General features: G+C 39.9%; 1 protein-coding gene across 3 annotated transcripts in view; it reads right to left on the bottom strand.

The window, feature by feature from the left end:
* The window catches only part of atf3 (activating transcription factor 3), a 37,374-nt gene extending 10,333 nt beyond the window's left edge, over positions 1–27,041 (bottom strand). Inside the window, exon 1 of one of the 3 annotated variants that reach the window (XM_008125823.3) lies at positions 26,906–27,041. In XM_008125823.3, the coding sequence (XP_008124030.1) occupies positions 26,906–26,940 (35 nt within the window). In that variant the 5' untranslated portion in view covers positions 26,941–27,041. Of the gene's footprint in view, positions 1–5,134; positions 5,292–5,391; positions 5,477–26,905 lie in introns of those variants that run through there. The other 2 variants (XM_008125824.3, XM_003215978.4) reach the window with 2 other exon arrangements.

Here is a 27,041-nt window from a genome sequence, read left to right as displayed (position 1 = left end):
TGGGCAAACTTGGACCCTTCAGGTGTTTTGGACTTCAACTTTCACAATTCTGGCTGTTAGGAATTCCTATGTAAGAGAGTGTTGTAGGTGTGTTGAGTGTGTTCAGTCCAAAACACCTGGAGGGCCCAAGTTTGCCCATGCCAGATTTACACTCAAGGGAGATATCACAATAGACTTTGGCCAGAATTTATGGTAGTGAGTACAATGAGGATCAGAGGCCATGAAATGCTGCCTGATAATTGGAAGAGGATTAAATAAGGTAAGAAGAACAAGCTAAATAGAGATAGGAATTGACTATCCTGAAAGACAGCACAGACTGAGAAGGAACTGCATACACTGCAACATTTTGTTGTAGTCCCATGTGTGTTATATATTACTATTCACATCTTATATTTCTGATTATGAACCAGCTGTTCCAGAAAGACATCCTAGGGGTCATTCAGGCCTGGTGGGCGATCACACAGACAACATTTCTTGAAAACCCGACTCAACTAATGTAGTACGAACAGCTTCACCCTTGCCTTAAAAATAGAAAAAGGCACCCTGACCAACTCTTCAAGCGCCTTCGATTCTTCTCTTTCTCTGTTGGTCCAAAACTGAAAGGCATTTTGGGACAATGAAACTGAGCTTTTCTTTCTTACTCTCCTTCCTGCTGATGCAACAAGACCTGTTCAACCACAAGTTTAATCTACAACTCAAGTTCAGAACCACCCTGAATTTAAAGTGACCTTTCATGATTTCTGACATCGTGATTTGGCGGTATTTATCAGCTGCTTTTGAAATTGCCAGCTGTTGATACTATCAAGAAAGGCAATAAGACCGGAGTACAAAACCCCTACTTTTCCAAACAGTTTATTTATATATGTTGTTGAAGGCTTTCATGGCCGGAATCACTGTGATATTGTGTGTTTTCCGGGCTGTATGGCCATATTCCAGAAGCATTCTCTCCTGTTGTTTTGCCCACATCTATGTCAGACATCCTCAGAGGTTGTGAGGTCTGTTTATAAACCCCACTTGTCTAGTTTCTATCAGTGGAATGATGAACTTTTATTTGTTTGAGGCAAGTGTGAATGTTGCAATTGGCCACCTTGATTAACATTAAACAGCCTTGCAGCTTCAAAGCCTGGCTGTTTCCTGCCTGGGGGCATCCTTTTCTGGGAGGTGTTAGCTGGCCCTGGTTGTTTCCTGTTTGTGATTCCCATCTTCTGGGTGTTTTTCTTTATTTACTGTCCTAATTTAGATTTTTCAAAATACTGGTAGCCAGATTTGGTTCATTTTCATGGTTTCCTCCTTTTTGTTGAAATTGCCCACATGCTTGTGGATTTCCCAACAAAGGATGCCCCCAGGCAGAAAGCAGCCAGGCTTTGAAGCTGCAAGGATATTTAATGCTAATCAAGGTGACCAATTGAAACATTTACACCTACCACAAACAGATAAAGAGTTCTTTTTCCCGCCCTGGATTTTCCACAGATATATAAACCCCACTTGCCTAGTTTCCAACAGACCTCACACCTCTGAGGATGCCTGCCATAGCTGGGGTGAAATGTCAGGAGAGAATGCTTCTGGAACATGGCCATGCAGCCCAGAAAACTCACAGCAACCCAATTTATTTATACACTCTTTATTTATTACATGTATGTACAAGGGTTAGTTGATAATGAAATTCAATTCTAATCATAACTTTGTGTTGGGTGGATCCACATTTTGTCATACTCAGAGCTGACCCACTGAAATCACTTGGGGCCTCAGTTGGCCATTGTTTTCAATTGGATTGTATTTAGAAAGGCCCCGTGGGCTATTTTCTCTTGTTCCTTGTACTTTTCTCTCTCTAAGGATATCTTGCTTTAGCTACAGTCTTGTAAACAACTCACCTGAAAGCAAATTCACCCAAATGGATGAGATTTTTCTCTGTGTAAATATGTTTTATGGTAACATTTGAGGAAACGAAAACAAGACTGCCAACCTCGACATGTGCATTCTGAGTCCACAATGCCAGATAAATATGTACTGCTGGGATTGTGTTGTGAATCTAATCCTCAAGCACATTTCAAGTAGCCCTGTTAGTCTTTGATTTGGCATGAGTTTCCATGGACTGCAGCCACTTCTGGGCTGTAGTCCATAAAAACATGTGCCAAATACAACTTGTTAGCCTTTCAGACAAACTGTTTTACAGTAGCAGCAAAGTACCAACTTAAGTTGGGGAGCAAATCCCCTTTGGCTAAGTGCTGCTTAACATCCAAGTCAGCATGACTAGAAAGGAGCAAACCCTAAATTTACCCGGTTCATTGTGACTCACCTTTATACAAACAAAACCTAAAGATGGAAACCTTCCCCTTCTCTTCACATGAGGCTTCTTTCATTTCAAACAACCTATTGATTTCCGAACAACAATACCTCCCTTGATGAGTCAGCTCTCTTTATAGTCCACACCAACCCACAAAAGCCTCAGTTTTAGGGAGAAAGCTGGTGATGATATACAGCCCAAACATCCAAACTTCAGTTCTGTAGCAAACAATGCTATCAGTTAGACAACTCTGTATTATATCTTTTTTGTTTCTAAACTCGCTGCTTTATCATTGTGTACCTTCAAGTCACTCCCAACCTATGGTGACCCTTAAGACAAACCTATCACTGGGCTTTCTTGGCAAGATTTGTTCAGAGGGGATTTGCCTTTGCTTTTCCTCTGAGGCTGAGAGAGTGACTCACCCAATAGCACAGTGGGTTTCTGTAGCCAAGCAGGGATTCAAAGCCTATTACACAGTACGGTCATCCAGAATTCAACCACAACACTTCTTCCCTTATTGACCAGCGACACACTTAACTCTGAATCTAGCAGGAAATCGCTCTTGGTGATTTCAGAAAATCAGTGAGCATTCCTGACTCCAATTGTTTAAGATGGTCTTTCTGCTCCACAAAATATAATATTTTGGCAAATGAAAAGTTCTGGCAATTGGAACTTTCAGATGTCTGATACTCCAGACTGGTCCTTATTTGTCAAAGGCTTTCATGGCCAGACTCACTGGGTTGCTGTGAGTTTTCTGGGCTGTATGGCCATGTTCTAGAAGCATTCTCTCCTGACATTTCACCCACATCTATGGCAAGCATCCTCAGACGTGTGAGGTCTGTTGGAAACACACACACACACAACCGAAAACTTTGACAGGTCGAATCCGAAGCAATGCAAAGAGAAGCAAATCTTGCCGCCGCTTAGCACGCCATCTACCGGCAGCCGGCGGAGGCGCATTCTCGCTCTGTCAAAAAGTTTCAAAAGTTGAATGTTTCTTTCCCGTGCCGGAGCCATTTACCGTTAGTGGCATCATCATTAGATTAATATACTTTTCAAAAGACGGTTAGGAGGTAGAAAATGACATATGGGCGATGACTAGACAAAGTAAGTCCCGCACGAGAAGAAAAACGAAGACGCGACGTGTAGTTCGGATGTTAAAATCTGAAACAGAAGTATAACTCAAGGAAACGCACTGCAGAATGAATGAAATTTGGCACCAAGAGTTAGCCCTCTGTGTTATCGAAGGATTTCATAGCCGGAATCACTGGATGGCGGTGATTTTTCCGAGCTGTATGGCCATATTCCAGAAGCATTCTCTCCTGACGTTTCGCCCACATCTATGGCAGGCATCCTCAGAGGTGGTGAGGTTTGTTGGAAACTAGACAAGTGGAGTTTCTATATCTGTGGAAGGTCCAGGGTGGGAGAAAAGAAGGACTCTTGCAATCGGCCAGCTTGATTAGCATTGAATGGCCTTTCAGCTTCAAGGCCTGGCTGATTCCTGCCTGGGGGCACCCTTTGTTGGGAGGTGTTAGCTGGCCCTGATTGTTTCATGTCTGGAATTCCCCTGTCTTCTAAGTGTTGTTCTTTATTTACTCTCCTGATTTTAGCGTTTTTAAATACTGGTAGCCCGATTTTGTTCATTTTCATGAATTGTTGAAATTGTCCACATGCTTGTGGATTTTAATGGCTTTTATGTGTAGTCTGGCGTGGTGGTTGTCAGGCAGTAAATATAGAACAACACTCAGAAAACAAAGGAATAACAGACAGCAAACAATCAGGGCCAGCTAACACCTCCCAACAAAGGATTCCCTCAGGCAAGGAGCAGCCAGGCTTTGAAGCTGCTAGACTATTCAATGCTAATCAAGCTGGCCAGGTGCTACCTTCACAATTGCCTCAGACAGACATGAGTTCTTTCTCCCACCCTGGACATGACTCCACAGATATAGAAACCCCACTGTACTCGTTTCCAACAGACCTCACAACCTCTGAGGATGCCTGCCATAGATGTGGGCGAAACGTCAGGAGACAATGCTTCTAGAACATGGCCATACAGCCCGGAAAAACCACAGCAACCCAAGATTAATCATTCTTGATGAATATATTATTACAGTACTATCATTTCATCTATTATTATATATTATTTATTATTAATCATGATTACGTTTATTATTATATTGTATATTATTATTATTCCATTTATGATCAAATATTATATTCGCATCAAATTGTTTCAAAGTGTGAAAACAAGAGGAAGGGAAATCCGAAACGAAGCGGGGTTTGGTTTCTATCGCTGAAGGTTTCCGGATCCCTTTCGCCGCCGCTTCGCACTGAACTGAACCCTCCCCTTCGGATGAATGAACTTTTACTTTCAGTTAATGGCTGCGCGAAGGAGGAAAGCGAGATCGACCCGAAACAAGAAGTTTGCCTTGCCTTCAATGCCTTAAGTTCTTCGGCGCATCCCTGGCAACTTTTAAGAGACGGCAAAAGCATGAGAAAGAGATGGAGAAAGGGTCCCGCGTCCACATTATAGAATTAATGCAGTTTGACACCGCTTCTAAGAGATAGCTTTAGTCCCAAAGAGATGGAGAAAGGATACCACAACCATACTAACGCGGTTTGACACCGCTCCTAAGAGATGGATTGGGAAAGAGACGGAGAAAGGATCCCACATCCACATTACAGATTTAACTCAGTTTGACACCGCTCCGACTGTCATGGGCTCCCTTAGTATAATTTCACGGGGTCGTCAGCCATTCCCGCTACTCTATGGGAGTTTAAAGCGGTGCCAAACTGCGCTAAGTCCGCAGTGTAGGCGCCCGCTCTCGAAACTTCCACTTCCCCGCTTACCTGTCACTCTCCTGCCGCGCTCTTCTCTTATCCAGGTTGTTTGGGGAAAGCCAGAGAAAGAGAAGCCCAAAAGCGGCGCTTCGTCCTCTCCCCTTCGCGCTCTTCCCACTCTGAGGCTCCGGCGGCGTTGCATCACTCCCTTTATATAGGCGCGCGCCCGCCGTCGGTATTTACTCTGGCCACGAGTCTCGGGCTGACGTCATGCTATTAATAGACCTTTCGGCCAGAGAAGGGGACGCGGAGGGGGCGTGGCTTACCATTCCGTGGGCGTGGCCTCGGCGTGACGTCAGCCTCCCTCTCTCTCGCTCACAGTTCCCATACAGGGGCGCTCGAGAGGCGCTGCTCGCATTCCCTCCAAAATGCAGTTACTGTACAATAATAAGCAAGAAGAACCTAGAACAGAGGTCCTCAAACTTTTAAAGCAGAGGGCCGGTCCACAATCCTTCAGACTGTGGAGGGGCCGAATTATCATTTGAAAAAAAAACCCGAACAAATTCCTATGCACACTGCACATGTCTTATTTGTAGTGCATAGAACAACAACAATGAAAGAACAATACAATATTTAAAAATGAAAACAATTGTAACCAACATAAACCTACCAGAAGTGTGGGCCTGCTTCTGGCCAATGAGATAGTCAAGTTAATTAGGATTGTTGTTGTGTGCCTTCAAGTCATTTCAGACTTTGGGCGAGCCTAAGTCTAAAATTATTTATTTATTCATTTACTACATTTATGCATTACATTTATATCCCACCCTTCTTACCCCGAAGGGGACTCAGAGCAGCTGTATATACATACAATATATTATATTATTAGCATAGCACAATATGAGCATTATATATTACTATATTGAACTATACCACTATACTGTAATATTATATGTAATATCTATATATACTAGCTGTGCCCGGCCACGCGTTGCTGTGGCGAAGTCTGGTGGTATGGGAAATAAAGTATTGAGGAATTGGTGGTAGTTAAGGTCAAGGGTAAAGGTTTTCCCCAGACATTAAGTCCAGTCGTGTCTTACTCTGGGGGTTGGTGCTCATCTCCATTTCTAAGCCGAAGAGCCGGCGTTGTCCGTAGACTCCTCCAAGGTCATGTGGGATGACTACATGGAGCGGCGTTACCTTCCTGCCAGAGCAGTACCTATTGATGCACTCACATTTGCATGTTTTCGAACTTCTGGGTTGGCAGAAGCTGGGGCTAACAGTGGGGGCTCTCTCCGCTCCCCCAATTCAAACCTGCGGCCTTTCAGTCCAGAAGTTCAGCAGCTCAGCGCTTTAACACGCTGCGCCATCAGGGGATATTATTTCCTAAAGGTTGTGAATATACAATATTTCTGATTGGTTTTTTGTTTGTTTGTTGGAGGCAAATATGAATGCTGCAATTAGGAAAAATGATTAGGATGTAATGGCCTTGCAGCTTTAAAGCCTGGCTGTTTCCTCCCTGAGTGAATTTTTTGTTGGGAGGTGTTAGCTGGCCCTGATTGTTTCCTGTCTGGAATTCCCTTGTTTTCAGAGTGGTGTTGTTTGTGATATTTTATGTGCTTCTACTGTCTGTGGCCCTGAGAAAACAGAGGATTTGCCAGACTTTGATGATGGGAATACTTTGTTGGGAGGTGTTAGCTGGCCCTGATTGTTTCCTGTGTGGAATTCCCCTGTTTATTTACTGTCCTGGTTTTAGAGATTATATTGTTCTGCATTATTCTATCCCAGTAATTATTTCATATTAAAGAAGAATCTCACTTATCCAACATTCGCTTATACAATGTTCTGGATTATCCAACGCAGTCTGCCTTTTCATAATCAATGTTTTTGTAGTCAGTGTTTTAAATTAATTGTGATATTTTAGTGGTAAATTTGTAAATACAGTACAGTAGAGTCTCACTTATCCAACATAAACGGGCCGGCAGAATGTTGGATAAGCGAATATGTTGGATAATAAGGAGGGATTAAGGATAAGCCTATTAAACATCAAATTAAGTTATGATTTCACAAATTAAGGACCAAAACATCATGTTAGACAACAAATTTGGAAGAAAAAGTAGTTCAATACACAGTAATTCTATGTAGAAATTACTGGATTTATGAATTTAGCACCAAAATATCACGATATATTGAAAGCATTGATTACAAAAATGCGTTGGATAATCCAGAACATTGGATAAGCGAGTGTTGGATAAGTGAGACTCTACTGTAAATACTACATAGCATTACTGCTCATGGAACTACTTTTTCTGTCAAATTTGTTGTATAATATGATGTTTTGGTGCTTAATTTGTATAACGATTACCTAATTTGATGTTTAATTGGCTTTTCCTGAATCCCTTCTTATTATCCAACATATTCACTTATCCTGCCGGCCTGTTTGCGTTGGATAAGTGAGACTCTACTGTATATTTCTAATCTTATATTATCTGCTCAGAACTGGATTATCTGAGGCCCCTTCTTCACAGCTGTATAAAATGCACACTGAAGTGGATTATATGGTAGTGCGGAGTCAAGATAATCCAGTGCAAAGCAGATAATATAAGATTATAAATGGGTTATATTGCTGTGTTGAAGGGCCTTGAGTCTACACTGCCATATAATCCAGTGCAAATTAGATAATCTGTGAAAGAAGCCTAAGTGAGGCCTAAATCTGCCTGTCCCCTAACTGAAACCTGGCTGTCCCTTGGCTGTTTGCTAGGCAACCAAGTGGGCAGAGATTAGCCCTCTAAACTGGCAGCAATTGGATAAAAAAATTATTGCTCTCCCTCTAATTAGGACTTTCTTTTTCTTTTCTTTTTGTTGTATCAACCTTGAGGCGTGGATGATGGGTTGTGTTGTCAAATTTTGAGGTTGGGGGGCCTGTACTTTTGTTGTTTTGTGAATTGCCGTGATGCCATCACTCTTTTATATATATAGATAAAATACTAAAATACTTCAGACCAGAAGTGTATGGTATTTTTGATTTTTTTTTCAGATTTTCAAATATATGAGATATCTTGGAGATGGGACCCAAGTCTAAACACAAAATTTACTTAGCTTTCACATATACTGTATAAACATAGTCCAAGAGTTATTTTACACACAATATTTTTCAATAGCCAGTTGTGATGACTCATGGGCCATGTAGTCCCGTTCCCAGCACTGTTGAGACAGATGAAGAGGAAAACTTAGGTTTCCCACCGTTTCAGCCAGAATTGGAGCTTTTTCAGCCAGAATTGGAGCCCTTGCACCTGCAGGAGATTTGCCTTCCAGAAGTCTGCCAAATCATAGAATCATAGAATAGTAGAGTTGGAAGAGACCACATGGGCCATCTAGTCCAACCCCCTGCTAAGAAGCAGGAAATCGCATTCAAAGCACCCCCGACAGATGGCCATCCAGCCTCTGCTTAAAAGCCTCCAAGGAAGGAGCCTCCACCACGGCCCCGGGGAGAGAGTTCCACTGTCGAACAGCTCTCACAGTGAGGAAGTTCTTCCTGATGTTCAGGTGGAATCTCCAAACAAGCCTTGAGCCGAAATCTCCCCCATTTTCTCGCCGTGATTATTATAAACAACAGAAAGGCGCTCAAGAGGCGTCTCGCAGGAGCGCTAGGATTGCTGCCAGGCATTCAGCTGATTAAGCCTGCTTCCCATGGGAAACTTTAGGGAGTCATGCATCTGGACACAGAGAATGGCTTTCGGTTCTGGTTCCCCAGAGAATTGTTCTTTGGCGGGAAAACGAGACCCTATTTAGGTGTTTTGCCCACGTAGGAATCTTGCGGAGTCAATTCGCCAGCTTCGGGAGTAGGTTGTGTGTGGACTACGCTACTCCCGCGTCCTTTGCTCCCGTTTCCAGCCTTGCCTTGCTTCCCAGGACCTTGCCTTGCTCCACGGACCTTGCCTTGCCTTCCGGACCTCGCCACGAATTTACCACGGATCCTGTTCTTGCTCCTCGTTTCTTGTTGCCTTGAATTAAGCCTAGTGTTCCAAGAATCAAGTTTACTTCCTAGCCTTGCTTAAGTTTTATGAACTAAAGGACCTTGTCATCTCCCCTCACTTTGCTTGGCAAAGTGAGTGTTTCGGTTACTGGATTACAACTTTGGACCTTAATATTTCATATTGGACATTGTTTCTTTGGACTAATTTTGACCTTTCCTGAAAGGTCTACTTCTGGACTATTTTCTACACTTGTTTTTATTAACTTTATATACTCCTACAATAAAGATATTAGATAGATTCTGGCCTCTGTGTATGGTTATTGGTGCTCTGCAGCCTGGGTCCTGACACCAGTAGAATCAATGTGTAGGACTGATAAGAATTGTATTTCCAGCAGCACTTAGAGCCCTGTAACATCATCCCTTTAAAGCAGAGCTTTTTAAACTGTGTGTCTCGACACGTTAGTTCATCGGCTGCAGTGTATAAGTGTGTAATGTGAATGTAACAAGAAACCTCTGGGTCCATTTAAAATAATAAATCATACATTTAAAATTAGAAATAAAAGGTTTTCATGAGATATGTTCTGTCCCCATACATTTTGTTATAACAAATAATAAGGGGTTGCCAGAAAAACTGAATTACTGTGTTGTGAAATGATGCATGTCTAAATGGTGTGTCGCCAACATGAAATGGTTGGAATGCTCTGCTTTTGGAGAGAAAAAGTGGAGTATAAATAAACAGAAGAAGAAGAAGATTGGATTCTTCTAGTCTTGTGTCAATTTATAGAGGAAAATACATTCGACTCGAGAAAATTGACCCTAGAACCGGCCCTACTCTAAGTTAAATAAATTGAAAACATAACCAAGAGATGCCTGTCCAGAAGCAAAAGCAAAGCATGGAAATGCAACTTTCCTGAGATACCCATTAAACTTGCTTTTGGTTGATTTTGGATAGAGTCACTCTATGGCGATACAGTCAGCCCTCATCATCAACGGATTCAGTCACCCACAGCTCGAAAATATTCAGTTACAATAAATTCAGAAGGCAAACCCTGGTTTAGCCATTTCATATAAGAGACATCATTTTACTATATTATTGTAGATAATGAGACTGGAGCATCCATGGTTTTGGTTTCCACAGAGGTATCACAAACTAAACCTCAGAAGATACCAAGAGCAAGCTATATTAGTGTAATGGATGGTAAAAGAGAGGGAGAGAGAAGTTGCTGCAAAGTGGTTATCCATAGTTTCTTAAATATTAGAAATACATTATTGAAGTATAAAAACCCATAGGAAATCTAGACATGAAATCGAAATGCGTACTGAAGACTCAAATCCAATCAATGTTGCTTCAGGGTTGCTTTTCTAATGATTGTTCAAAGAATCCCAGAAGACCTCTGAAGGCTATATTTCTAAATATGTTAACTAAGTCTTATTAAAGATAAGATAGGTTACATGTAGAAAATTGCATTGTAAATCTTATGTAACACTAAAATGATCAGTAGTTACATTATTATGAGACTCCAATATTACACAAAACTCACATTACATCTTCATAACTCTAAATGTTACTGTCTGAATGACTAATAAGAAAAGAGAAACAAAACTGAAATAAGTGTGTTGAACACAATAGGGAATCAAGTTCTTCCTAAGATTATAAAATCATCAGAAATGCAATCTGCAATACAATTAATCCAGAACTATTAATTCTAGGAAGTTATTAAGGGGAAAACTTTTTGAATAGTGGCATTAATACTAGCTTTTCCTCCTTAATTTGTTTTCGCAAGGAAAAATCTGAAGAAATGATAAGGAAAAAGGGAGGACTAAGAGTGAAGAATAAGGACATATCTTTGAAAAATTGCATTTTGAACTGCACTTCCCATGGTTCTGTCCTTGCCAGGAGATTCGGTAAATTGTACTTGTATATGTAAGCTTCTAAAGCTCCATAATGGAGCTCCTCTAACTGAAGCACAGCAATCCCAGAATAGAAATCTTACTTGAAATAACTGGGCATTGAGTTTGTGTCTTCCTATCTCAAAGGAAATTTTTATGTATGGCAAACAAAAGTGATTGTGTATTGGGTTGTTGTATGTCTTTCGGGCTGTGTGGCCATGTTCCAGAAGTATTCTCTCCTGACGTTTCGCCCACATCTATGGCAGGCATCCTCAGAGGTTGTGAGGTATGGACCTCACAACCTCTGAGGATGCCTGCCATAGATGTGGGCGAAACGTCAGGAGAGAATACTTCTGGAACATGGCCACACAGCCCGAAAGACATACAACAACCCTGTGATCCCGGCCATGAAAGCCTTTGACAACACATTGATTGTGTATTGGTCCCTTTTAGAGATCATGTTTTGCATACTCTCCTGATTAATTCCCTGTTGTCTCCTGTTTTTTTTCCACCTGTGTAATGTTGGAGACTATGGTTTTGTGTACACAGAGTGCAGTTTCAAGCACACTTTTCCTATGAATAAACATAGCATACTTATTTCTGGGTTAGCATCCATAGGGCCATTCTTAATTTTTAAAAAAAGAGAGCTGTGGGATACATTACACTATTACGTGATATTTTAACTCAGAATTAATGGAAGAGGTTTTATTGGTTTCAAGATAATACTTTTCCTGCTTCTTGGCAGGGGGGTGGACTGGATGGCCCACAAAGTCTCTTCCAACTCTATGATTCTATGCTTGCCTAGCATTACTCTTCTGAAACTTTCCAGAGTCTTTATCACCTGGACTTTGTACATAAACAAAGCAGAGGCATTAGTCTAATGAACTGTGATTAGAGCTTCGAAGCTGTTCTGAATTATCCATTTATCCCATAAACAATCAGAAAAAATGTTCAAATGCAATCCTCTGAAGTTTCGGGGTGTGGCAGGTAAGAAGGGACTTTGAAAATCTCCAGTTGCATTGGACTACCACTCCCATCATCCTCAACCAACATAGTCTGACCACATGTAAGAGCAGCTATAGTTCAATCGGGATGTCACTGGGCTGGTAAAAAAACTGGACTATGTTTGCTTCTGTGCCCACACATGCAAGCAAGTGCAAGGAAAGGGACTAAAATGCTTCCAACATTGACCAAGAAATAAACCTCATTTCATAAAATCATCAAGAAACCCCAAAAGCCATTCAGTTTGGCCCCCTTCTGCCATGCACAAACACACCATCAAAGCACCCCTGACATATGGCCAATTCAGCCTCTGCTTAAAAACCTCCAGAGAAAGACTTCACCGGACTCCAAGGCAGCATATTCCATTGCCAAACAGTTCCTACCATTTGATCTTTAGGGTGGAATTTGCTAATTTGAATAAACATACATAGTGTTGTATTATAAAAGGAGTAAACTTTTATTTTTTGAGAAGAGACTACATGTGTTTAGAGCTAGTCATATACTGGAATTTTCAAATTATTTCTGAACTGTTTAGTAAATATTAAAAGCCCTGCCTAATCACCAATAAGTAAAAAAAGAAGCGTCCTTGATCCCTCATCATGGGTTATATTGACCAAGGTAGTTTGGTGTAGTGGTTTGAGCATTGGACTGTGACTTTAGAGGCCTGGATTAAAATCACACAGGATTTTTATAGGGTGTGAGGTGGATGTTGAAAAGTCAGTCGTAAAACCAATTGCCACAACAAGGCTCTCTGGAGTAACCCACAGACTGCATTTCCACACATTTCCAAGTTACAGTTTGGCAGCTGAGAGGCTGGCTGGTTGGCTAGACAGACAGATAGCCTGCTAATAACCCAGACCTCTATGCAGGGCTTAAAACTAAGATTCCAGCAATCAGTCAATAACTCAATTTACATGGCTTCTTTGAATAGGAGCCAGTAAGCTTAACTTTGCCCTTTGGTTCCCTCTTAACAGATACAGAAAGACAGAGGAACCCTTTTAGCTCCTCCAATTATTTGCCTCTTGCTGGACTAAAAGCTGCTGTTGTGACTTAATAAAGCCACAGAGCTCAAACCAATAGTTATTTCCTTCTGTATGTTGACCTGAGAGAGCCAATGTGATGTGGTGGTTTGAGGATTGGACCTCAACTGTGGAAACCAAGGTTCAAATCCCTCGTCAGCCATGGAAATCTACTAGATGACTTTCGGCAATTCACACTCAGCGTCAGAAGAAGGCAAACGCCACCCTCCTCTGAACAAATGTAGCTAAGAAAACCCCACCTTAGGGTTATCATGAGTCTGAAATGCCTTGAAAGAAAGCAACAATGATGACATTAGGTTTTACAGTCCAATAATGTCTGAAAGGCTACTACATAGATGCAGCCCAAATCCATCTGCTTTTCCCTGCATTGCAAAACATAGCAAAAGATGACAGTGACAGCTCTCTGTGTAGACAGTGAACTGGTTCAAATTATACCCACTCAAGTTGTCCACACTAACCCCAATTTCACCAATTACCCCTATTACCGGTTTAAACTGGGTTAACTGGTTTTACTCCATGTTACTGTCCAAAGGTCTCTAAAAGTCATCTGGATGTCCAGGACCAACTTCTGATCAACACCAGGTTATATGGTTTTCTCAGGTAAATTGGTATAGAATTGTAGACTTACTTTGTTAAAAATTCAACCCACACTGCAATCAGCCATAAATCTACATTCAGTGAGGCCTATTCTCTGATAAGTATTCATAACAACACATATTTAAAGTGACTAGAGAAGAACCTGGCACTTGGAGGGACTTATTTCAATACAAATACAGTTGGGTTTCACGGCTTTAGTAGATTAGTGAGGGACGCTGTGTTTTAACATGCAGTTAGAAATACATTTTGAGTAAATGGTGTTTTAGGCTGTTTTTATTCCTGGCGTATTTTTGTAATATAGTATGAAAAACAAAATATTAAAATCCACATTTCTTTTCAACACAGATTGATACCTTTTGCTAATGAAATTGTGCAATATTATCTCCTCTGGTCAACATCTCAAAAAAGTCTGTATTTTGGTAATATAGAAATCTATTTAAATTAGATATATAAGTAGTGCAACTCATCAACGAAAGGTTAGATGATGAGTTAAGGAAAATTCACTCCTGAAAAAGTTATCATGGAGAAAAGGTATCTCAACTGAAGCTTTATAACCAATCCTTGTTTCCACAATAAACCAATTTTTTCAATATCCAGTTATCACAGGAACAGAAAGCGAGGTGACATCTTCTGAACAGGGGCACAGACTGCAAAACAAACACTAAAGGGGTATTAACCTTTCCATGTGCTCACCAAAGCTAATAATATAATAATATAATATAACTTTGGACATACACTTAAAAATATACCTGTTTTCACTGACACACACATTCAACTTAAGAACAAACCTACAGAACCTATCTTGTTCCTAACTTGGAGGCTGCCTGTACTACTACTACTACTACTACTACTACTACTAATTACTATTATTATTATTATTATTATTATTATTATTAATATTATTATCATCTTGTTCCTAACTTGGGGGCTGCCTGTACTTCCCCAGGTATATTGGACTAGTCCTAATAAACCCTGTAGTTTTGTTTAAATCAATCTGATTCCTTTTCCCCAGCTGCATGGCTAGCAAGGGGAAAGGGCTAAACCTTAACTTTCTGTTTCCTACGTTTGTTTCGATTTCAACATGCCCAGGCAACGTGAATGAATGAATGAGCGGTGTTTAGAAAAAATGAAGCAAATAGAACTGGATTCTATTTTTAAAGAATAAACACAGAATTTTCAATTTTTTAAGCAAGAGGGCAGCTTCTTCCACTGAACATACATTTGCAATGAAGGGAAATGGAGTTAGCCCAATTCAAAGCAGATATTGTGGATTATCTGCCTTGATATTCTAGGTTATAGGCCTGTGTGGAAGGGCCCTCACAGGGTTGTTGTGGGAAGATGAAGGGGAGGTCAATAGAGGAAAGGTGGGCTATCAATATGATGATAAATAAAATGAACTTCCAATGCATTTCCACTCCTCTAATTTTAGGAGTCGGAACTAATGAAGCAGAAAGAAAAGGTTTCTCCTTTCTTGGCTCAGCCTTGCATTAATCCCAAGAGGGAGAGGATAGAAGGTCAGTGATTATCCTTGGAAATCTTGTATGCCCTGTGAACTTTGTCCCCTCCTTCTGTTTCTCCCTCCCTCTCCAAACACATACACACACTTTTGCATCATGGTGCAGTTACTCTATAACAGATTATTAGCCATGCATAAAATGCATATTAAAAGATTTTTGCCCGTAATATTAATATTTTAAATGCCTCTTTTCTTTAAAACAGGATCAGGGAACCTGTGACCTGACAGATCTTGTTTGACTGTAATTTTAGGATTTGATAAAATATAATGGCACATCCAGGTGAAAAATTGCTGAGTCAGGATGACAAAGCACGTGCCTGATGCAACAAGAAATGTGCGCTTGCATCAGGTAGTGAATGATGCCACCATGAATGTAACATTTCATCATATGGATGAGTATAAAAGCAGGACAGATGTCATGTATTGTTTGATTATCCTCCTGGATGATGTTTGTCAATGCATGCTGCAGACAAAAGATTTGCATAAAGAATTTGCTTTATTTATAATGTCAGAAGCTAATTGAGAATGCAGTTGTAATGTATAGGAAAAAACCACAAAGTCCAAAACTTGGCATTATACTAAATTTCCTTTGACCAGAAGCTGGCCACTTCGAGTGCCTCTGGTGTTGCTGTCAGAAGGTCCTCCATAGTGCATGTGGCAGGGCTCCGGTTGCATTGTAGTGTAGCCTGTGGTTTACTCTTTTCCACAAGAAACCTGCTGTAGATGAGGTCAAATTTAGATTAAGGACCGTGGTTACGGAGGTCCAGCCCTGTGAGTGTTAGCCTAAACCTGATTTTCCCTAATTGAATACACCCACAACCAGGGCCGTAGCCAGAAAAAAATTTCGGGAGGGGTTTTGAAAATTTGGGGGGGGGGGTTGAACCCCTAGTACATACCCCTCCCCGCTACAAACCTGTCAATATCTGCTTGAGATAGTGCCTGGAGGGACTCTTAATGTTTTGCATCTCATAGACTTAGCATGGGGATTTGGTTAACCAGTTAAAATTCATGAGTAAACGAGATTTTTTTTATAACTTGAAAAGTTTCGGTTGAACCCCTAAACCACCCCCTCGCTACAGGCCTGCCCACAACAGAGCATGAGCCAACATTTGGCCCATGTGATAGTCCTCCGTCACTATTGTAATAAGATCACACTCCCAGCGTTCTAAAAAATAACTTAAAAGTCGCCATGACATCACTGAAGGGGTTCCATTCATAATATAATGTGTTCATGTCTTTAATGTGATGAGAAGGAAGGAATTCCGTGTAATCAATTATTTGTTAATGGTTACATCCAAGCCTTGACGTTTACATTTCCCACTTTTACTTTAGGGTTTTCTACCAGGGACTAATAACTATGCACTGGCTTCTATGTTCTCACAATAATTTGGAGGAAAAATGCTTTTTAAAATGAAAATACATTTTGTTTTGTTTTTTTAACAGTAATATTGACAGCATCTTTTGTTAAAAGAAAAATGGTATAAAAACTCACTCGTCATGTGTGCCCCTTTTGGCTCATCTAGCAATGCAACTCTATCCATGTTTATTGGAAATTAGTCCCACTGTACCCAATGGCACTTGTTCTGTGCCAGCATGAATCAACAGCATTGTGGCACACACTCCTTGCTTCAAAAGTATGCTGATTCCCATTCAACTGCTATCTGTTAAATATTTGCCTAGTGTTTTCATTAATTATAATTATTATCAGTCATTCGTCTGGCTTCAGTAATTTACAGGGAAGATTTTAACCGTCCTAATCTCTAGCTTGGTGTAATTACATGTATGAACACTTTATCTTGAGTTTTTATCCCCTATGAACAACTAAATCAAGAGAAACAACACAAAGGTACATTTTGCAGACTCCCTGCAAAAAAATGCAATCTCCTTCCCCAAATTCATTAGAGAATGCATTGTTGAAGGCTTTAGAGTATATTTTAAAATACAATTTAAAGGGAAAAAACAATATCAGATCCAACGAATGCAGTTGCAAAGAAACAGAATAGGAGATACAAAACTAATTTTGTTTATAAAATAGATTATATTTTAAAGCATATTTTAAAACGCTATATTAAAGAAGACCAGAATATAGTTTACTTTGAGATCACACACATGTTGAGTATCCCTTATCTGAAATAGTCCAAAATTGTCCACACGGGTGGCTGAGATATTGACATCTTTGCTTTCTAATAGTTCAATGTATACAAACTTGGTCTCATACATAAAATTAGTATTATTATTTGATATAAAAATATATTCAGGCTATATGACTCATACTACACACAAAAAGATTGTAGCTGGGGTGACCCATCAGGTTGTCTAGGCAACACCAATGGAAACTGGTACTGGGCTGATCCCACAGCAGCACTGGCCAGAATCTAGACCCATGTGGGGATGCCAGCCTTTGGCAAGTTGTAATCTAATTGAGTTGTGGCCTTTTTAAAAATCCCCATCATGGTTGTGGTGTGCATTATTGCCTTATGGGAGGAGGAGATAACATCCCCCATACAAAAAGAAAAGAATAAATTATTTCCAAACTTGTCTACAGGAATAGTAACTGACGCTTATACTGGTAATGGCGGAAATGTGTGCTATGTAAATATTTTGAGACCATTTAGTGGTATCTAATACCATTAGCTGGTGCATAAGTTAGCATAATGCTTTCCCACCCCACGAACTTGTTAATGTGGGATTTGTGTATAGATCGTGTTTAAATGAAATTTGTGTCTTTGCATACTGATTGCATCATCCAGAGTGTAACATAGTCTGGAAAGAGTTAATTGCTGAGAAGCTGTGTTGACCTTGATGTGTGGCTGGAGCTAGGGAGTGTCCAGACACAAGTGTGTGTGCATTACTGATTGCATCAGTTCAGTTCTGTTCTGTCTGCCTAGAGTGCGAGTCCTGTATCTATTGTCTGCAAGTCTGTTTGTCTTGTACAATAAAACTTTGTATATAGTTTTACTGAAGTCTCTGGATGTCACTTCGTTCTGCGTCCCACTGACTCCATCTACTGCTGCGCTGCAAATTACTCTGACAGAACTCTCAGCACAGCCTCATTTGCTGGATCACAAGTAGACAAGGCTACAACAAAGAACTGATAGATGGAGACCACATATTCCCTTTGTCTTTGGATGCATCTACACTGTAGAACTAATGCAGTTTGACACCACTTTAACTGTCATACTCAATACTATAGAATCATGGAAGTTAAAGTTGTAGAAGGTCTTTGGCCTTCTCTACCAAAGATTTCTGGTGCCTCCCTAAACTACAACTCCATAAGCAACAACAACTAAACATTTTGGGGGAAACTTTTCAATGCAATATGTAGTATAGTATTTGAGAGGATGCTCCAGTAGCATTTAACAGAAGCAAATTACAGTAGTGTGTGTGTGTGTGTGTAAAATATTGTAGTATGATAAAATTATTCATACCAAAAAGGTGGCGGTATTAGTCTGAACAAAAAAAAAGTGTTTTAGGGTACCTTAAACACTTAATAGACATTGTGGAAAATACAGGTAGTTCCCAAGTTACAGACATACAAATGATTCATAGTTAAGAATGGGAGTGAGACAACAGGAAGTGAGAGAAATTACCCCTTGGAAGGGAAATTCATTCCTGAAAGAGTTATCATGGGGAAAAGGGATCTCCACTTAAGCTTTATCGCCAATCCTTGTCTTCATAAGAAGCCAATTTTTTCAAAATCCCATGGTCACAGGGACAGAAAGTGATGTAAAAATCTTCTTGCTCAGACAGTAAGACAAACACCACAGGAGTGTTGACCCTTTCCTATGCTATCCAAAGCGTGTGTGTGTGTGAGTGAGTGTTTGGCTAGCGTTACACTTAAAAATGTATCTGTTCTGACCTATAGACAAATTCAGCTTAAGAACAAAGCTTGTTCATAACTTGTACTTTTCTAAACATGACACAATCAGATGTACTATCACCATCATCATCATCATCCCACCTTTCCCAAGTCATGGGGCTCAAGGCAGTTTACAAAAATAAAAACAGATACAGATAAAACTCAATAAAACATACTTAAGTCAATTGTAGTTAAACTACAATTGAACTATCAACATAATTCAGAGCAATCAAATTCAACATTCATGAAGTAATATTCTCTATAAGCACATGGGTTTGGAAAAGGTTGTGGTTCTTGTGTTTATGTCTTTGCAATGTGGTCAAGAAATACAGGAAAATTTAATTACCCATATTATGCTGCCATGAACATAGGTACCAGAGTCTCTGACAAAACCTGCTATCAGGTCTGTCTCGATATTTCATGACAGACCTAATAAGATTTTCAACAGCATCCCAATAATATTAGAGGCTGCCACCCTGCTAGCAATTGGCCTTTGGTTATCTGCATGGAACAAACAGGCCACAAGTCAAAACAACACACTGGTAAGAAATGGCCACAAGTCATTTTTCCAGAAAAAAATGCTTTCAGTTTTTTTATAGGTAGCGATTTTAAAAAAGATAGCAGCATTAGTTTGAACAATAACAAATCATAGGGTCAAACAATTGGCATTATGATGATACAGTACTTAAAAATCAACAATTCATAGTAGCCACATACTGATACATTTTAGCAAAGCTATCTTTGGCTTTCAGTGGCTGGCTGCTTTAGAAAAACTATAAAACTGGTTTTGTTTAGGATCTCTAAATCACCTGGTTGGGAAAAAAACCCTCCAAAATCTGAGGCCTCTCTACACTACCATATAATCCAGACTATTAAAGCAGATAAACCACATTATCTGCTTTGAACTGGATTATATGAGTCTACATTCATTATATGAGTCCCACCCATGAAAGAAAAGTGGGATAGAAATGAATTATTATTATTATTATTATTATTAGTAGTAGTAGTAGTAGTAGTAGTAGTAGTAATCCAGTTCAAAGCAGATAATCTGGGTTTTATATGGCAGTATATATGGAGCCTGAGGTTATTCCTCTTGTAGCAGTATTAATGGTAACACACTATTGTCCTGTTTGTTCTTTAATTTAGTATATGCTCCTTGTTTTTACTTTCAAAGCCCTCTGTAGATTTGTTTCTTCTTATAGTTTTGGTCTTATATCCAAATTTTCATCTCCACAATCCACCTTCTAAAGTGCATTTACTTGGATAGATAAATAGTTAGATGAGATATCTTGGAGATGGGACCCAAGTTTTAACTCGAAATTTATTTATGTTTCATATGCACTATATAACCATAGCTTGAAGGTAGCTTTACACACTGTTTTAAATAATTTTGCGCATGAAGCAAAGTCTGTGTACACTGAACCATCAGAAAGCAAAAGTATCACTATCCCAGCCACCGATGTAGATGATTTTGAAGTATTTTGACATTCCAGATAAGGGATATTCACCTGGAGTTTAGATTACGTATTTCTGAGGGCAGAGACCTGTTCTTTTTATTTTGAAGATAGGGAGGGGATGCATGTGGGACAGAGAGAGATAGAAAGAGGGAGAGATGGTGAGTGTGGAAATTATTACTTAACCTGAGAAGTGAAAAAATAAATAAATCAGGAATTCACCGAGCTCAGCCCCCTGGTTCTCACATTTATCTAATTTTATATTCCACCTTTCTCCTGATATAGGAACTACAGACCTGCCTCAATGGTATCTCCACATGAGTAATTGAAATAGTTACATATTATTTCCCTATTCTCCCTTCACTCAACTTTCCCTTCCTCCTTTCACCTTTTCCCTTTTCGAACTTTATATAAACACCAGAGTGCAGGGATCTATTCCCTGATATTCTGCAAAGCCACTTGTGCGTGTATAGTGTTGTGTGAACAATATATATATCACAAAAAGGGAGAGAGGAGAAATAAATAAAATGCATCTACACTACAGAATTAATGTAGTTCGATGCCACATTAACTGCTATGGATTAATGTTATGGAATTGCTGTTGTAGTTTTACAAGGCATTTAGCCTAAACCACTAGCTGCAGAAAATCCTGACAATTGAAAGGTCGGCAGCTTGAGCCTGGGTCAGGGTGAGCACTCACCATCAGCCCCAGCTCCCTGTCCACCTAGCAGATTGAAAGCAGAAATGTGAGTAGATAAATAGGTACCACTTTTAGAGGGGGGGAAGGAGCCCCGGTGGCTCAGTGTGTTAAAGCACTGAGCTGCTGAGCTTGCAGACCGAAAGGTCACAGGTTCAAATCCCGGGAGCAGATTGAGCACCCGCTGTTAGCTCCAGCTTCTGCCAACCTAGCAGTTCGAAAACATGCCAAATGTGAGTAGATCAATAGGTACTGCTCTGGCGGGAACGTAACGGTGCTCCATGCCGGCCACATGACCTTGGAGGTGTTTATGGACAACGCCGGCTCTTCAGCTTAGAAATGGAGATGAGCACCAACCCCCAGAGTCAGACATGACTGGACTTAACATCAGGGGAAACCTTTACCTTTTTTACCTTAGAGGAGAGGTAATAAAAGGCGCCCTTAAGGACATTGATCAGGAGGACGTCTAACAACGACAAAACTCCTCGGCATGGAAGATGATTGTTGATTGTATAATGACATTGAATGCTTGCCCTATGTGTGTTTTGTAATCTGCCCCGAGTCCCGTCGGAGAGACAGAGCATTATTATTATTATTATTATTATTATTATTATTATTATTATTATTATTATTATTATTATTATCCTCCTCCTCTGCCAAAGTGTGCTGGTCCCTCATGAAATTGCGACTTCCCTGATTCCATGACATTGAGAAATGACAGCTAAAGTGATGTCAAAGAAGCATTAACTCTACAGTGTACATGCCCCGAAGGAAAGAAAAGAAGGAAGAAGGAAAAAGGAAGGAAGGAGCCCTTTAGTAGAAGCTGTTCCCCACTCTGAGTACTCTTCAGCCAAGGGAACCAAACAATTCATAAATAAAAGTGCCTGTGGCCAATGGGACGAGCGCGAAGGTCTTTTCTCCCAAAGGCACTCAAGGTTTCAGTTCTTTATGTAAGTTTCAAGCACAGATAGTTTTACATGAAGACCTTCATTCTTCAGCTGCTATCACGGCAGCTGCCGATTACTTCAGCTAACTGATATGCCCCCTCTCTTGTCCACACACACTCTGGTTTGTGCATTACTCATAGTTTGAAAATCGCTTTGACTCCTGTAACATAATTATGTTAATGTCAAGTGAGTCACAGGGAAACAGAAAGCTCTGTATATCAGGCTTCGCCTTCATGTCAGCTTCTGAATGCAGTGTACTGTATACAGGAGGGAAGGGGGGGGGGCAGGAGGTGAGCCCCCAAATTGCTGGGTGGTGGGAGTGATGTAGAATTACTTTCCGTCACTAAGGAGGAAGGTTGAATGTATCTGTGTTCAAGTTCACAGGAATTATTGTTTGGAAAGTCAGCTAGACGTCTCCTTCTATGAGTCGAAGAGTAGAGAAAGTTTGGAGTTGTCTTTCCTCGGCACAGCTAATCTTGGCCAAAGAAGTTCGAAGGTAGGAGAGAATTAGAAATGCTTAGGTTCCTTGATATCTTTGAATATAAGTATTTTGAAATAATGTGTTTATATTAAATACATGGAATACACCTTAGGGTACATCTACACCACAGAATTAATGCATTTTAACACCACTTTATCTGGTATGGCTCAATGATAAAGAATTCTACAAATTGTAGTTTGGTGAGACACTAGCACTCTTTGACAAAGAAGGCGAAAGACTTGCTAAAACTATAGCTCTCATGATCCTATAACATTGAGCCACAGCAGTTAAAGTAATATTAATCTGCATTAATTCTATGGAATAGATGTACACTTAGTTTATTTTTTATTTCAGAATTAATAAACAGGTGTTATTTGGATTGGGACCCTTGTGAATAGGCAGAAAATATTTTACCTGCATATTTTAACTATGTTGTACTCCCTCCAAATCTTGGAGATGTACACTTGGTTTATTTCTTATTTCAGAGTTAATAAACTGGTCTTATTTGGATTGGGACCCCTGTGAATAGGTGGAAAATATTTTACCTGCATATTTTGACTATGTTGTACCCCCTCCAAATCTTGGAGAGAGGCTGGTAACTATTATTATTACCATATTACCATTACATAGTTACTCTATGTCATAGTTACTCCAGAGGATGCCTGCCATATATGTGGGCAAAACGTCAGGAAAGAATACTTCTGGAACATGGCCATGCAGCTCGGAAAACACACAACAACCCCAGATAGTGTTAGTTCTCAATTTTTTACAGGCTAATCATTTTCCTCAAAATCAACAGCTGACATTTATTATCTCTTGTAGATATATACAGTTAGAGTCTCACTTATCCAACATAAACGGGCCAGCAGAACGTTGGATAAGTGAATATGTTGGATAATAAGGAGAGATTAAGAAAAAGCCTATTAAAGCTCAAAATAGGTTATGATTTTACAAATTAAGCACCAAAACATCATGTTATACAACAAATTTGACAGAAAAAGTAGTTCATTACACATTAATGTTATGTTGTAATTACTGTATTTACAAAATTAGCACCAAAATATCATGTTATATTGAAAACATTGACTACAAAAATGCGTTGGATAATCCAGAACGTTGGATAAGCAAGTGTTGGAAAAGTGAGACTCTACTGTATATGCTTATTAAACGGGGACAATTTCTGCTTTTTCTTCCTGTATTTATTCTTATCTTGGTATTATAAATACATTGCATTACTGTTATTACTGCTGTTGTTCACTACGATTTCATGGCAAGCAGTTTCCCTTTCTGGGCAAAGTCTTGACTTCCCAATCAGGAGTGAATTATTGGGAAGGTATGAACAACCACATCAACCTGCCTAGTAAAACATTCAGAATTTTCCACAAAAGATATCCTAGAGATTGTGCTTTGAAATTGGAAAGAGCAGTACTACTCAAAGTGGGAATCCCTGGGTCTGGTCTCAGTCTCCAAGTCAGTGGCTGACAGTTTCCAAAGGGGGGAAAAATACTGTAGTCTCTCAGTTAACCGGAACTCTCAAGCAACTGGCAAAAAAATCTAAGAAAATAATATTTCAAATTAAAAATAGTTTGTAGTGGATTTTTTTATTAAGTTTGCCTTTATTAGTCTTTATTTGCTTTTAATTACTGTATTTCAATATTAAAATCAAGTCAATTCATAGTTTATGATATGGCATAGTGTGCATTAGGCCTATTTTTAATAGTAACTCTCAAGCAACAAGAAACTAAATTTATCTGGCATCTGTCAGTCCCCAGGGGTGCTGGTTAACTGAGAACCTACTGCAACTGGAACCAATGGATAGAAATAGGGTGCCTGGCAATTTGGAAAAATGTGATTTCTGGTCTCCCGCATCACTATCTTTTATTGTATGTCCTGGGTGCGAGAACAGCAATGAAAACTGTATGGCCTTCCAGATATTGTTGGATTGTATTTCCCAGCTGCCAAAATTTTCCAGCATAGGATCAGAATGCTGGGTGTTGCAGTTAAACAATATATGAAAAGTAGGACAAAGACCTTGTAAAACCTATAAAACTACATCTCCCAGGCTTCCATAGTGTTGAACCATGGCAGTTAAAGTGGTGTCAAACTGCATTCATTCTACAGTGTAGATATACCTTAATATACCACTCCCAAAACTCAAACCCCAGGATTCCACAGGATGGTATGATTTTTAATCATGGCATTTAAAATGGAATCAAAGAGCTATAACTGTATAGTGTGAAAGGCTCCCAAGAAAAAAAATATTTTCTGCCTGCTCAACCTGATCACTTCTTAGTATACAGGCCAAGTAAAAAATATTTCCTCCTTTCTGCTCACAAGGACTGTGAAGCTCCTTGAAGTCACAAGGACTGTGACTGTGTGAAGCTGCCCTGCTTGGGGAAATTGTGTGCACTAAATCATATCAGCTGAAGTATGCTGTTAAGTTGCTTCAATATATTGACCTTGTTCTGAGCAATTCAGCCACTCACCTGATGCAATATCAGTTCCTTCAAGGTAAGTAGTTTATTTGATCAGTTGCTCAGGACACGTACATATACATGTTACATCACAGCAGAAGTATGGCATGTTGGACTGAAGGTGCATTTACATTGTAGAATGAATGCAGTTTGAGACCACTTTAACTGCCAGGGCTCAGTGCTATGGAAACTTAGGAGTTGTAGTTTTACAAGGTCTTTAGACTTCTTTGCCAAGGAGTGCCTACAGCTCACGAGATTCCATAGCATTGAGCCCTGGCAGTGAAAGTGGTATCACCCTGCATTCATTCTACAGTGTAGATCAGGCATGAGCAAACTCCAGCCCTCCAGGTGTTTTGGACTTCAACTCCCACAATTTCTAAGAGCCTACCAGCTGTTAGGAATTGTGGGAGTTGAAGTCCAAAACACCTGGAGGGCCGAAGTTTGCCCATGCCTGGTGTAGATGCATCCAAGGACTCAAGGAGACGCGTATTCAAATCCTTGCTCAGCCCTAGAATCCCATCACAAATCACTATCTCACTCAGCCTTTGAGGAAAGCAATGAGAAAACCATCACTTAGATCAGAGTCTATTAGGAGGCATGCAACAACAACAAAGAGTTAGCCCAATACAAACTCAGGGCCAAACCAATCTGAAAAAATTTCCACTGACCAGAAGGAACATGGTGAAGATTCTATACGTTTTTAAGCAGCAGCTGGATGTCCATCTGTTGGGAGTGCTTAGATTGTGCCTTCCTACATGACAATATCAGTGCCAGTCGGACCCATAAAGGGCATAAGTTGCTGCTGCCTGGAATCTTCTCAAATTCCTACCCCAAACCTAAAAACACCTCTGCTATTTGTCACTCATCAGTGAAGATATAAGAGCCAAAACCAAGACATTCTTCCTCAGAAACAAATTCAAGAGGAGTAGTAGTTGTCTGTTAAGCAAGAATGATTGACAAGAATAGGGTAAACTTAAAACTTAGCCAGGAGTCACAATATTGCCTAAGTCTGACTCGTTTTTTTCTAAAACAGAGGGGAAAATGTGCCCAACTTTCTGCTACTGAAATTGGGTTGACAAGTACAGTAGAGTCTCACATATCCAAGCCTCGCTTATCCAAGCCTCTGGATAATCCAAGCCATTTTTGTAGTCAATGTTTTCAATATATCATGATATTTTGGTACTAAATTCATAAATACAGTAGTTACAACATAAGATTACTGCATATTGAACTACTTTTCCTGTCAAATTTGTTGTATAGCATGATGTTTTGGTGCTTAATTTGTAAAATCATAACCTAATTTGATGTTTAATAGGCTTTTCCTTAATCCCTCCTTATTATCCAAGATATTCGCTTATCCAAGCTTCTGCCGGCCCGTTTAGCTTGGATAAGTGAGACTCTACTGTATGTTCAACTTTTCAAATATTTCCTCCGTGACATACTAGAAGCCTCAGCTCCTTCTTTGGCTCCTTCTACACTGCCCAGTATCCCAGGATTTGATCCCAAATTATTCCAGATTATCTGGCAGTGTAGACCCGTATAATCCAGTTCAAAACAGATAACCTGGGATCAAATCCTGGGATATAGGGCAGTGTAGATCCAGCCTTTGTGTCTATGTTCAGCAACACACAACAGCCCCAAATCACCAGTTTTGAAAATCCCCAAATAAAAACATTTTACAGCAGGATGCAAAACGCAATAAAACAAAACAAAAAAGTTAACCAGTTTTAAATCAGTAGGTGCCTAGACTATTTAAAATGGCATATTCAAAAGCTACTGATGACAAGTCCTGTTGAAAACTACAAATATCCCCCAAATCGATGGGATAGATGGCTGAATAGTATTGGCATCACCTTAACATGAAAAGAAAACGGATAAATAATATTTGACATCACTGCAAACAGTGCTACCTGATCCAGTGGTGTGATGAGCCATCCAGCCGCATTCAAGACCAGACCTGAAGCAAATCTCCCTCCGCTTGAAAGCCCCATTCCTCTGTCTTATCCTGACTTCTTCTCTCTGCCCCAGACCTTCTCATCTGTTTGC

The sequence above is a fragment of the Anolis carolinensis genome, chromosome 1 (genome assembly GCF_035594765.1).
Source record: "Anolis carolinensis isolate JA03-04 chromosome 1, rAnoCar3.1.pri, whole genome shotgun sequence".
Lineage (NCBI taxonomy): Eukaryota > Metazoa > Chordata > Lepidosauria > Squamata > Dactyloidae > Anolis > Anolis carolinensis.
This window is presented reverse-complemented; position numbering and strand designations above follow the sequence as displayed.